The sequence below is a fragment of the Vollenhovia emeryi genome, unplaced genomic scaffold, assembly GCF_000949405.1.
Source record: "Vollenhovia emeryi isolate VEMERY1.0 unplaced genomic scaffold, V.emery_V1.0 DF939320.1, whole genome shotgun sequence".
Lineage (NCBI taxonomy): Eukaryota > Metazoa > Arthropoda > Insecta > Hymenoptera > Formicidae > Vollenhovia > Vollenhovia emeryi.
Genome location: NW_011967046.1, coordinates 4,068 through 15,966, shown reverse-complemented (window position 1 = coordinate 15,966; position 11,899 = coordinate 4,068). Strand labels below are relative to the sequence as shown.

Genomic DNA, 11,899 nt, shown 5'->3' with positions numbered 1-11,899 from the left:
ATCTTAGGGTTTGAATCTCTATTGTAGTTGGGTATTTAGTTTCGAGAAATGTGTAGCCAATCAATTTGCAACTTTTACGGAATGGCTGCAAGTTGATTGGCTACACATTTTTTACTCGGAACTAGAATGTAAATTCTGTACCTTAAGGTCCGTGTCCACGATGCTAGAACTTGGTCCAAGTTCTAAGGTTTGTTTTCTGTTCCCGCACTGGTGAACTAGTGCAGTAAGCTTGAATGCGAAAAAATACACTTGTCCTACTCTAATTTATTGCATTAGTTCACCAGTGTAGCAACAGGAAACAAGCCTCTAGTTTCGAGAAACATGTGACCAATCAACTTGCAGCTATTCCATAAAAGCTGCACGTTGATTGGCCACACATTTCCCGGAACTAGAACTTGGACCAAGTTCTAGCATCGTGGACACAGACCTTTAGAAATAACTTGGACCAAGTTCCACCATCGTGGACACAGGCCTTAATATGTATCTTGCTTTTGCAATTTTCCGCGCGATTTGATAAACGTGCTACCATCTAGGGCTCATACGCCAAATACCATGCGATAGCACCACAAGTGCCTCGTACGTTCGCCGCCAGCCAATCGATGCTCGAGGCCCAGCTGGCGATGGGTGGGATGGGGGGGCGTTTCGAACTCGCGACCAAAGTCTATTGACATTCCGGTGTGCTGTGAGTTGTTTTCATTTTCTGGGGCGCAGCGGCGGGCGCAATTGTTCAAGCACGGATCGCGCCGCGGCGGACGACACCTTTTATTTTAGGTACCGACGTCGTGCGCGCCGTACGACCGACAATTCGGCGCCGAGATCGATAGAGCGTCCGCACGGCCCTCGGCTCCGGCCGATCCTAACCTCGCTCGACCTCGACCTGCTACGTAATGTTCGCGGTCTGAGACGGAAAACCCCGGTCCACTCGGCTCCCCTTTACGTCTCACGAGCGACGAATTTCCACGCGACCGAAATCGCGCGCCACCTCCGTGTCTCTTCCTCTCGCCGCGTCCAGTCGCGCTCGAGGACTCGCGCGTTGAAGATCGGAGCTCGCGTACCGAAGAGCAGAATTCGAGCGGTCCAAATCAGTTTCGCTTCGCTCGCGCCGAGCTCCGACCTCCAGCTCGCGATCCTCGCGTGTCTCGACAGTAGTCTTGGTCCGACGCGGGATTTACGCGTCCTGTTTTCTGTTCCAGTTCCGAAAGTGGAGGAGGAGTCGATCTAGGACGATGTTCGAGTGGGCGTACGATGGTGTCAACAGCTCCATACCGCGCAACGTCGGGCCGGAATGCGCCAATTACCTGACGCTGCGACGGCGGATAATAGAGACTCTGTTTATATCTGTGTTTATCATACTCTTCATCGTATGGGGCCTGAGGCGAGTCACCGTGCCGAGGAAGCTGGCCTACGTCGGGCAGGACCGCGTCGGCAGGCGCGTCCTGCTCATCACAATGTCGATGGTCCTGGGGATGGAGATCGGCTTTAAGTTCACCAGCAGGACTGTTATATACCTATTGAATCCCTGTCACATTACGACGGCGCTGCAGGTGAGCGACGCAATCATTGAGCCTTGTGTTCACGAACCAAGAACTGTGTTCAACTCCCAGTTTCGAGAAACGTGCGGTCCATGAACTTGCAGCTTTTTCGTACAAGACGCAAGTTGATTGGCTGTACATTTCTCAGAACTAGAACTTGGACGCGGTTCCTGGATCGTGAACACAAAGTTTAGAGACCTGCGTCCACGATGCTAGAACCTGGTCCGAGTTCTAGTTTCAAGAAGTGCGTAGCCAATCAATTTGCAGCTTTCTCACAAGGTGATTTGCTACACGTTCCTTGGAACTGGAACTGGGACACAGTTCTTGGATCGTGAACACAAGGTTTAAAGACCTGCGTCCACGATGCTAGAACCTGGTCTGAGTTCTAGTTTCAAGAAGTGCGTAGCCAATCAATTTGCAGCTTTTTCGTAGGAGACACAAGGTGATTTGCTACGCGTTTCTTGGAACTGGAACTAGGACACAGTTCTTGGATCGTGAACACAAAGTTTAAAGACCTGCGTCCACGATGCTAGAACCTGGTCTGAGTTCTAGTTTCAAGAAGTGCGTAGCTAATCAATTTGCAGCTTCTTCGTAGAAGACGCCAGGTGATTTGCTACACGTTCCTTGGAACTGGAACTGGGACATAGTTCTTGGATCGTGAACACAAGGTTTAAAGACCTGTGTCCATGATGCTGGAACTTGGTCCAAGTTGTAGTTTCGAGAAATTCCTCGGGAGTGGAACGTGGACACAAAGTTCAAGATTGTTCAGTCTACTCTCCTTTCGTGGACACGGAGCTTTTTGTTACATTTGTGCATTTTCTGTTATGAAACAGCTGTACTTGCTGGCTGCCGATCCTAGTCCGACAGTCACTGCTATCTTCAGGATACATCTGAATCTGTTAAACGGACCGGTGTTGGCATACCTGTTTCCAGAGACGGAATCTCGGATTGTGAGTCATCGTCGCGCGCGCTCGAGCATCCGGCAAAGTGGAATTTTCAATAATGAGATTTACTTTCCCTGTTTAGATCTTTGCCGACAAAGCAATGTACTATATTCAGCACGGCTTGATGCTAGTCATACCGTATTATTTGTTGAGGATCGGAGGTAATTATATCTGTGTTCAAATAAAGATAACAGCAGATAACACTTTGCTATTCCTCTGCCGTTAGGTGTGTATAACATCGAGCCCTTGTCTGACATGAACTGGTCAATCCTCGGTTACGGCCTTAACGCGGGATATCACTTTTGGATTCTTCAAAGTGTTGCCTTGGTTCGTACAACGCTCTTCGTTCCCCGCAGGCTCGACTCTTCAAAGACCCGTCTTGTGATATGGTTTGATTTTCTCTTTTGCAGCCTGTACAGGTGAATCTTAGTCATATGTTGTGCGCGGCTGTCTTGGATCCGTTCGAAGGTCAAAACTACCGATTGTGGGCAGTGACTCATCAGCTGATATTATGCCCCATTCTATGCAAGTTGTTCTGCTTCGGAGCCAACTTTTTCCTAACCAAGTTTCCACCGACTAGGGTAAAGCCGACGTTGGAGTGCACCATTCCGCAGAAGAATTGTACATACGAGCAGAACGAGAAGCTGCACGAGGAGTCCGGCACCTCGGGAAACGGTCATACGCATTTTGATTAATTTGGAGGAGAGAATTTGTTATGTCAGACGTGTCTAAGCACCCCGTCTTGATTGAGTGAGTATATGTTTGCCCTATCGTAAGGTTATCTAAGATTACCGGGGAAATGATGAGTACTTACAGATTTGTAATATTTTTACATAATGTGCATTCGCGCTGGTAATCGCGCGGACATTAGTTCTGTCGTAGAACGTAGGTATGTAAGAATATCAAGCTTTTCTTCCTTGCAGACTAACGCGATTTAAAATTGTATCTGTTGTATCTTCTTCTAAGTATGGTCTACAGGGAAACTAGTAAATGGGAGCTAGGGAGAACTGACTTCTACTGGTGCAATAATTAATTATTCACAGTCAACATGAACGACAATTGTCATATTTTTGTTATGAACTTTTTGTTTAACAGATATTTATTTATCGAGGATTAAGCTCTTTCACAGATACCAAATAGATAAGTTGATCTTGGTACAATCGTTGTGATCGTATTAGGTTTAACTCGTTAGTCCACAATACCAAACGATAGTCAATTTGAAATATAAATTTCTGTCCAGATGCTTATCATGCCTAGCGCTGTGCATAGATTAAGAATCTCAAAGATAGGTGTGAGGCTTAAGCTGACGTTCGGTAACGGCAATGGCTCAGTAAAAGTATAATTGCCTATTTTATTAAATATATAAAAACGCATCGTGTAAGCGAACCATCCCGTGCGTTTTTATACTAATTTTTACTTGTGCAATAGAAACGAGGCTATTCAAATAACGAAACTGCAATATCTTATTTGTACATGATAGACAGCGAAAATTCGCGAGATCTCACGGTGAATCTTCTTAGCACGGACTGAGATGCGTTGAGACAGGCCTAAAGTGGTACAAACAATGGAATATAACAGTGAATTCAGTTGCTTGCACCAATGTGCACTTGTAAGACTTGTTTACAGTCAATTCTATATTTAAGGATCGTCTTAAATATCTCTTGAAATATTTCTCAGCCAGTAAAATGATCTGTATAGCTTCCATACGGATTATTTTCCGGTTGAATACTCTGCACGTATTTAAGACAAAGTTGAATATAAAAATATTGACTACAAACAGACGTTAGTGCGCGCTCATTGCAAGCAGTTGCTGTAAGAAAGTTTACTTGCTGTAATTCGATAACGTCAACTATTTTTGGAGAATACATTTGCATTTACGAAAGAAGTGATTTTTAATAGCAAGCAATTTGCACTTAGCATAAATCCCGGGTGGTTTTAAACATTGAACAATTAGTTGTTTCAAGAAAACCATAGGATTTGTTTCTTCTTGATCGTATTTTAATTTCCAAAAGTCGTAAGAAATGATCAAAAATGTCGTACGCCGCATCTTACATTGTCAAGCCGATGTTACTTGGGGTAATTGTTATTGACAAAATGTTCATGATTAATACTGCCCACTTTGGAAAATGAATTGTGAAACCTCGTGAACTTTCACGGTTTAGAAATACATATGTATAGTGTAGCATAAGCAATTTTCAAGAGCCATCTATTAGGTTTGGTTATTAATAATCCGGAGGCCATCGAGAGCTGACAAAAAAAACATTTGTGACATACGATACTTTTATTTTAGTAAATCCACGATTGCGAAACTAGTCGTGTATATATGGAAATATTTTTATATGACAGTTCCTATACTATTTAATCTTGTACTATATGAATTCTCGCATGCAGAAGTGTATCCTCACTAATATAATATAGCAAAAAAATTTTAGCATTTAGAATGCGCTTTTTGCGATACGTATATAGCACGTTATGTGATACATGGATAAATACGCAGGTTATAAATTAACGTTTTCGTCCAAGCGGAAATTGAAATTCGTGAAAATCTCGCTCTCACATGGATGAAAGCTAACGTCCATTTTACGTCCTTTCAAATGGAAACGTTTTTCATATAGAAACGATTTTTGTATGATAGTCAGTTCAGTAAACGTCGTCGCAAATTGATATAGAGTAGCACGGCCTATGTTGTCACTTGTATAGAATTAAACGAAAGCAAAACTTGCGAAGTTCCATAATTTCAGTAAGCTGCCATTAAAGAAAGAAACTTATTTTTCGATGAAAACAGCTTGATGATATTTACGTTATCACTATCTAGATAAAAATATTGATAATAATAAGAATAACGTTAGTGACACGATATATATAATTCACTTACAATTAGAAAAATCTAACTTGGTGATCTTGTAATTTAAATATAAGAGCTTGATTATGTAGATATATCGTGGGATATTACGGAATATACCATACGAATGACATACCAAATCTTAAATTAAAAATAGGATAAACATAATTCTTGCACGAGAATGTTCCAATTCTTGCATTAGTGTAACGGTACTTCGTAAATTAAACTAGTAACAAGATTGTCTTTGGCATGATACTATAAAAACACTCCTATAGTATTTTTTATTCAAATGGCCTAATCGCGCGGAGGATTCTTTCGAAGAGGGAATAGAAGCTACACTGAAAAGATCAGTATTTAAATTAATGTGATTGATTAGGTTGTTATAAATATGTTAGTAAAAAATTAAAATATCTTTGTATACAGATTGCATTTAGTTTTTAAAAATAATGTAAAAATCACTACTATCTAATAATAGGTACTTTGCATTAGTTAGTCGCAAATTATTCAAATTGTCGAACATTTTTTAATGTTCTACGTACACAATATATTTTTAATCTACAAACTAATAATACAATAAATTTACATGCATCTTGGAGGGGCAAAACATTGCAGTGATAAACTGTTATATTAATATATGTAAATACATCTTGTCAGTGCACTATTTTTGATGACATTTATTTTTGTTAAATTTACGTGTATCTCGGAAGGGCAAAAACTTGTAGTGATAAACTTTCATTTATATACATCTTGTCAATACGATTTTTGATCCCATTTATCGAGCCGCTTAATGATTTTAATTTATATAGATACATTTTGCCAATACCGCCCTATTTTTGGTGAAATTAATTTAGCTGCTCAGTGACATTTATTTTTTGCTATATTTATATGTTTTTTGACATGACACAACTACAAAATTCGCCTAACTTATTGTTAGTAACGAACTATTTATGCGGAGAAAATTTTTCTCACTTATCGAGACATTTACCTCATGTGTATAGTTTGTCGTAATGCAATTATTATGTTAAGTAAGAGAATATAATAGACATTAAATATTAAGGAAACTTGTAGAATAGCGACATTCGGGCATTCCATACCAAAGATTTTCATTTGATTTGTCAGATAAAATGAGTCATAGACATGATATTTTCATAGCGTCGCTAATGATAATTGCGTTAGTGGTTTACTCGTAATATTTAAAAGTCAAAAATGTGATTGCGTAGTCTTCTACTTAAATGAGTTTCTAGCAAATTCCACATGGCAGTTGCAATATTATTTTAAGAATCGAGCTATATATTTTCTTAATATGCGACGAGATAAATTTGCAGTTTCGTTGTTTGTATAGCTTGTATTGTGTAAAGAATAACCATAGATAAACATACAATAATGTAATAATAATATATATATATGCAAAACGCGGCATATATATACACGTAGCATTTATTTTACACAAATTGGAATATTGTGTGCACGCATTTGTTAATATTGTTTACGCTGTATTCTCACAATCGGTCGAGAATGAATTTTCCCGTCAGTTTCAGCCTCATTTATATATTATACGGTATTATACGAATACCTGGCTTGTGCAAGATGCGTTGCCAGTAAATTGTTCACGATTTTGTACATGATATACTTCGCGCGCGTTGCCTTTATACATATTCTGTACAAAACAAAGATACATTACTTCTTATTCTCAACGTAGAATACACAACTTGTAAATAACGATAAAGCCGAATATGTGTGGAATGAACGCTCCGGCGAGCATTCGTATTGCACCTTGCGTTCCATGACGAGTCACTTGTATTCAAATAATACACAGAAATCTTCTCTGCGTGATACACGAGAAACCCCCAGAAATCGATGGAAGTTTATTTTAATAGGATCTTCGGCCGAACACCCATGCTGATAAAAATGTGACCCAACGCATTCCGTAGTACACACAGTGTTAAGTGAATCACTTTTTTTCAGTCAAGTTGTAATTGGGAGACGATTGAGAAGGAAGATTGTCTCTTCATTACGTCAATGTTGACTATTTACGCACAGCTTATAAAATGTATAAATTATCACTTTTTATACATGTGAGAGTATCTCATTACTGTCCCTCACAAACATTTGTTTCGAGTCAGGACACTCGTAATCCTCGGTTATAAAGGATTAAGCATAAAAGAGAACGAATTAATATTGCAGATGCAAATGGAAGGAAGAAAATTAAAATGAGTTGACCCAAAGTAGATTTTAATTTATATTGTGCTTGATAAACATTTAAATTGCGCCAGACTGTTGACACAATCTTCAATTCAAATTGTTATATCAAAGAATGAACAACTTTGCAATTTTGCAAAAGAAACAAAAGGACGATACTGATGAGGCAATCTGTGTATAAATTGGATGAGTAAAATCGCTACTTATGATAGTTACGATTCGTCCATTTAAATTACATATTAAATAATAATTTATTATCATGCGCATAAATACCCAACATTGGCAGCATTCTAGTGGATTGCATACAAATTTGCACAGTGAGAATATTAGTATTGTTGTAACTGTACATTTCTTTGTCACTGTACAATATTACTCTCACCAAATATAACTGCGCCTACCTACAAGATAAGATTTAACAACACGCATTCACTTTGGAAATTTGTAAACTCTGCATTCGAAAGCAACTTTCCCCACTCGAACAGAACCGATGCGCGAAGGGAGAAGGAAGTTTTCAGCATTCAGCATCGGTATATGATATTTATTAAAGCGAACTTTCGGTTTGATGTGTCGCCATAGTGATCTCTCATGTCCACGAGTTAATATTCAGGTATTGCGATATCTGAGATAGCTATTACGTGTAACGTCGTTACACCACGCTCTAGCATCGGAGTTGTGAAAACTGATTGTAAGATTTTGGGTAAATGAATAAAGAATTCGTGTGGGTCTAGCCGTGACTTTTATTTATGTAAATTCAAGATAATCGACACCGAGTCGAGCATCGAAAATGCAATAAGGTGCTTTAGTGCGACGGTTTAAGCGAAGGTCGGTGAATTTGAGGGGAGAGAGAACCAACGGGTACATACGAAATAAAGTTTATTTCCCAAATATTTATAATCACTATGTACACGATTCTGTACAAAAGTTTAGAAAAACTAATTCACGAACACTACATACAGCAAACGCAATCATTATAATAAATATGTACAGTATAAATAATCGTCTTACGGATCACACCTAATTCATTCTAATCATCAGTATTCAATCTTATATTAAAAACAGCATTATTTATAAATACAGATTGTAATATACAATCCTTTATATGTATATACATATGTATATATAAAAATATATATACATATCTATATAAATATGTTATTAACTTAAAAATTCACTAGATGATGAATGAAAAGGACAGCTTTGAAGATCTTACGCAATAGGTATCTCTTTGTGCTATTCATTCATCCACAACAGTGGCATAGAAATTTATACAGCATGTACACAAGGTATTAAAATGATATTAGATTTTTCAGTAACAACGAAGAATTTAATATGACGACTTAGAGCCTAAGTCGCTTTGATGTAAGACGTAAGGGCGTTAAGTGTTCAAAAATGCGAAGAAAAATGCATTGCACAAGCACCGCCCGAACCACCTCGTGGTTAATAAATATTTTCTCTTTTGTTTTTTTCGTACTTTCTTCCAAATTATGTGTTACAAGTATGCGAGCCTCTATCTATTAATTATTTTAGAAACAGAAAATGTTTATTTATTTATTTTTAGGACGAATAATCTTCATGCCCATTGAATGGGGGCAAGAGCCGTTCACTATTTGATTTTATTATACTACACAGTTATTTTCGCGATTTAATTTTATACCAAAAATAACGCAGCTATACTCAATGAACACTTGAAGTGAGACACCCTGTATACTATTATATGAAGAATCTTTTTTCAGCTTTTGCTTTCATTGTAGAACAAATAATAGTTAATTTTCTGTAAAAACAACTTAACTTTCTATGCATGAAGCTTACCAAGTGACGAAGAACGAGTGAATCATGCTTGAACTTTATAACAAAAATATCTCCTCTCGTCTTCCTTTGACTAGTGATGTGTCATTTATGACAAAAGTTAATACATAAGTTAGGTATGTATATTAAAAAGGATATGAGCATCCAGGAAGTACGCAACAAGTTCGTCAATTCTAGCAATAAAAAAAATGATGTTACAACGAGCGTCCTGAGATCATTATGTACTATACAAAGTAACAAATGCAAAAACAAGTCGGAAAGTATTTAAATGTTACTTATAACAATTATTTAAGAACAACGGAACTTTTTCGCAAGAAATCCTTTCTGAAAATAAGACTATTGTTATAAATTGGTATAAAATATTGCGCATTTCATCTTTGCAATTAAGTAATAGAGATAAAACAGTACTACATAGAAGCATTAAGTATAGAGGTATATGTTGTTAAATTACTGATTTCCAGTTTTATTCGAACATAGAGTAATTGAATAAAAGTACTCGAGTAAAAATCACTAAAACATTTTCGCAATTGCATCAGATACCGAGTTAGTTGACGACTAGTGTCACTTAAAGCTTCCATGTGTAACACGTACAATTACACCAATCGATCGATTTAACTTCGTTGAAACTAAATGTACGCGTAAATTTCGCAGTTGAAATAAAATAAAATGTCTATTATTTACAGTCGACCAAGTAATCTACAGGCACACATTCTCTGTAAATATTGTACAGTTTGTCGTCGTGTGCTTTCTCTACTTAAACGTAGACAATGTCGATATAGTGCAGAGAACTTGGCATTAAGAATGCATTGTACAGCCTCAAATGAGCCTTTTGAGGATATGTTTGTCTTTTTAACGTAATGTGTTAGCCATCCAATGGTGGTCCTAAGTATACCATGGACACTTCTGTATTTCCATAAACCGCAGATACCGATGGATATAATCTCTTATCTGGTAACCCTGTTTATCAAAGTGACTCATAAAGGCTTATATCTTTGTTCCCAAACCTCCAGAAATAATATAGAAAATGGAAGAAAGACACCGATAAGGTCTTTGGACGCTAACAATCGTGGAATAACGATGTATCCAAAAACGCACAGAAATAGATAAAATGTCATACCTCTAAAAGCAACGCCCAGGAACTCGTAGTTCTTCTCGAAAGATAACGTATTATCGTCGCAATCCAAAATTACTCTAATCCTTTCCCCAACCTGCGGGTGAAAACGATGAAACGTCAACAATCTGTCTGTGCGAACGTGAGAAACACAGCGAGCGATTCGGCGATCGAGTGATTTCGCAACGGGTTCGATACCTGATACTTCGGGGCGTTGTTGAGCAGAGGATAATTCCCTTGCGGGTCTCCGTTGTGCAGCAAATGGTTGTCGACGAGGTTCCAACCCCAGGAATGCTCGTCGGAGCCAAGCAACGCTACATACCCGTGGCACAGTAGAGGCGCCTCCTTCGTGGCTATTCCTATCACTGCCACTGTACCCAGCGGCCCTTCCCAGATCACCTCCCAGGCGTGGCGGCCGTGCCGGAAGCCTATCTTGCCCCTACACGCGTCCGTGCTCTGCGCTACGGGATTTCTGCAACGATACGGTAACTGATGCGAGACATCTCGGATGTTGCACTCGTCAGATTACTCGGCGCTTCTATCGCACCATCACCGGGTGTATCCAGAAGCAGGACCTTTCACCGACCGCTCAGCGAGCTCTTGTATCCGACCGGTGTATATTTTTAAGTCTAAAAGAATATGCCAATCTGATGCAAGAGCTCACTGAGCGCTCACGCTTCTGGATGCACCCTTTAAATCGCGCTTAAGAACCTTGGGTTACGTTCATACATTCTCGCCAAGATCAACTACAAGTCAACTACGGCTCCTTGGAGCGTCTAAGAAAGAAGACCATCCCCAGCCGCAAAAGAAACTGATGAACGTCTCCCTCGCAGTCACGCGAAATAATATGTTTATGCGACGAAAAACAAGGGTAGATCGCAGCCGGTAGAGGCTGTGCTCCGAGACGCACAGGTGGACAACGGGAGTCGCCGGACGCACCAACCTGTGCAGGGTGAATCCGTTGGACTTTATGTAAATGTTACGCGAACAATCGTTCGGATTCCACGCGTGGTGGAAGGCGCGCAGCTTGGACTTGTGCGTGGGCACCGACGACAACAGGTCAGAGCTGAGGGCCTCCTGGGCGAGCTTTCGTATGCAGTGCATTCGCCACACGTCGTTGTTCTCGTCGTTGAGGAAGCGGTACCACCGTTTGCACACCAATGAGCAGTTCCTAAGGGTGTGCAGGTCCAGATACGAGAATATCACGTCTAAAACATGATCGGGCGCCCGCAGTGCTATATCGTCCATTTTGCCGGGTCCCCGTCACAGGACGAGCGAGCGTAAACATACGCGGGCCACGGAGACACCACCATACCACCATACGTACGTCACGAACTACGCGCATGTCAGATCCGACTACGTCCGGCGCGGCCCAAATTCTAGGGAATGTATAGTGATGGGCACAGTGACTACGTTTCCACCAGAGAAAAACCTGAGAGCGGCCATGCCGGCGTTTTGCCTGTTA

General features: G+C 39.8%; 2 protein-coding genes across 4 annotated transcripts; one reads left to right on the top strand and one right to left on the bottom strand.

Annotated features, from left to right (window-relative positions):
• The first annotated feature begins 594 nt into the window (after positions 1 to 594).
• On the top strand, positions 595 to 8,244 carry LOC105558692 (transmembrane protein 164). Of its 3 annotated transcripts, XR_001008700.1 has the most exons (7): positions 633 to 771; positions 1,194 to 1,544; positions 2,366 to 2,482; positions 2,559 to 2,637; positions 2,703 to 2,803; positions 2,887 to 3,226; positions 3,400 to 8,244. XR_001008700.1 is itself a non-coding variant. In XM_012006518.1 (6 exons), exons 2-6 carry the CDS (start codon positions 1,227 to 1,229, stop codon positions 3,169 to 3,171), a joined length of 900 nt encoding a protein of 299 aa, XP_011861908.1. In that variant the 5' UTR covers positions 595 to 682; positions 1,194 to 1,226; the 3' UTR covers positions 3,172 to 8,244. The 3 variants fall into 3 exon arrangements, 2 of the variants coding, with proteins under 2 accessions (XP_011861908.1, XP_011861907.1); XM_012006518.1 differs by having other exon boundaries at positions 595 to 682; positions 2,887 to 8,244; XM_012006517.1 differs by having other exon boundaries at positions 634 to 771; positions 2,887 to 8,244.
• Positions 8,245 to 8,373: 129 nt separating this feature from the next.
• On the bottom strand, positions 8,374 to 11,823 carry LOC105558693 (F-box/SPRY domain-containing protein 1). Its single transcript, XM_012006519.1, has 4 exons — positions 11,378 to 11,823; positions 10,633 to 10,906; positions 10,441 to 10,531; positions 8,374 to 10,280 (listed from the first exon to the last, which is right to left on the bottom strand). The coding sequence occupies exons 1-4, from the start codon at positions 11,680 to 11,682 to the stop codon at positions 10,186 to 10,188; spliced, it is 765 nt and encodes a 254-aa protein (XP_011861909.1). The 5' UTR covers positions 11,683 to 11,823; the 3' UTR covers positions 8,374 to 10,185.
• Between the last annotated feature and the right edge of the window lie 76 nt (positions 11,824 to 11,899).

Excerpts from the sequence above, each read along its gene's own strand:
- LOC105558693 (XM_012006519.1), bottom strand. The coding sequence starts at position 11,682 with ATGGACGATATAGCACTGCGGGCGCCCGATCATGTTTTAGACGTGATA. Across the intron at positions 10,907-11,377 it reads AACGGATTCACCCTGCACAG|AAATCCCGTAGCGCAGAGCA; the intron begins GTTGGTGCGTCC and ends GTATCGTTGCAG. Across the intron at positions 10,532-10,632 it reads ACAACGCCCCGAAGTATCAG|GTTGGGGAAAGGATTAGAGT; the intron begins GTATCGAACCCG and ends TTTCACCCGCAG.
- LOC105558692 (XM_012006518.1), top strand. The coding sequence starts at position 1,227 with ATGTTCGAGTGGGCGTACGATGGTGTCAACAGCTCCATACCGCGCAAC. Across the intron at positions 2,638-2,702 it reads TTATTTGTTGAGGATCGGAG|GTGTGTATAACATCGAGCCC; the intron begins GTAATTATATCT and ends CTCTGCCGTTAG. Across the intron at positions 2,804-2,886 it reads TTCTTCAAAGTGTTGCCTTG|CCTGTACAGGTGAATCTTAG; the intron begins GTTCGTACAACG and ends TCTCTTTTGCAG.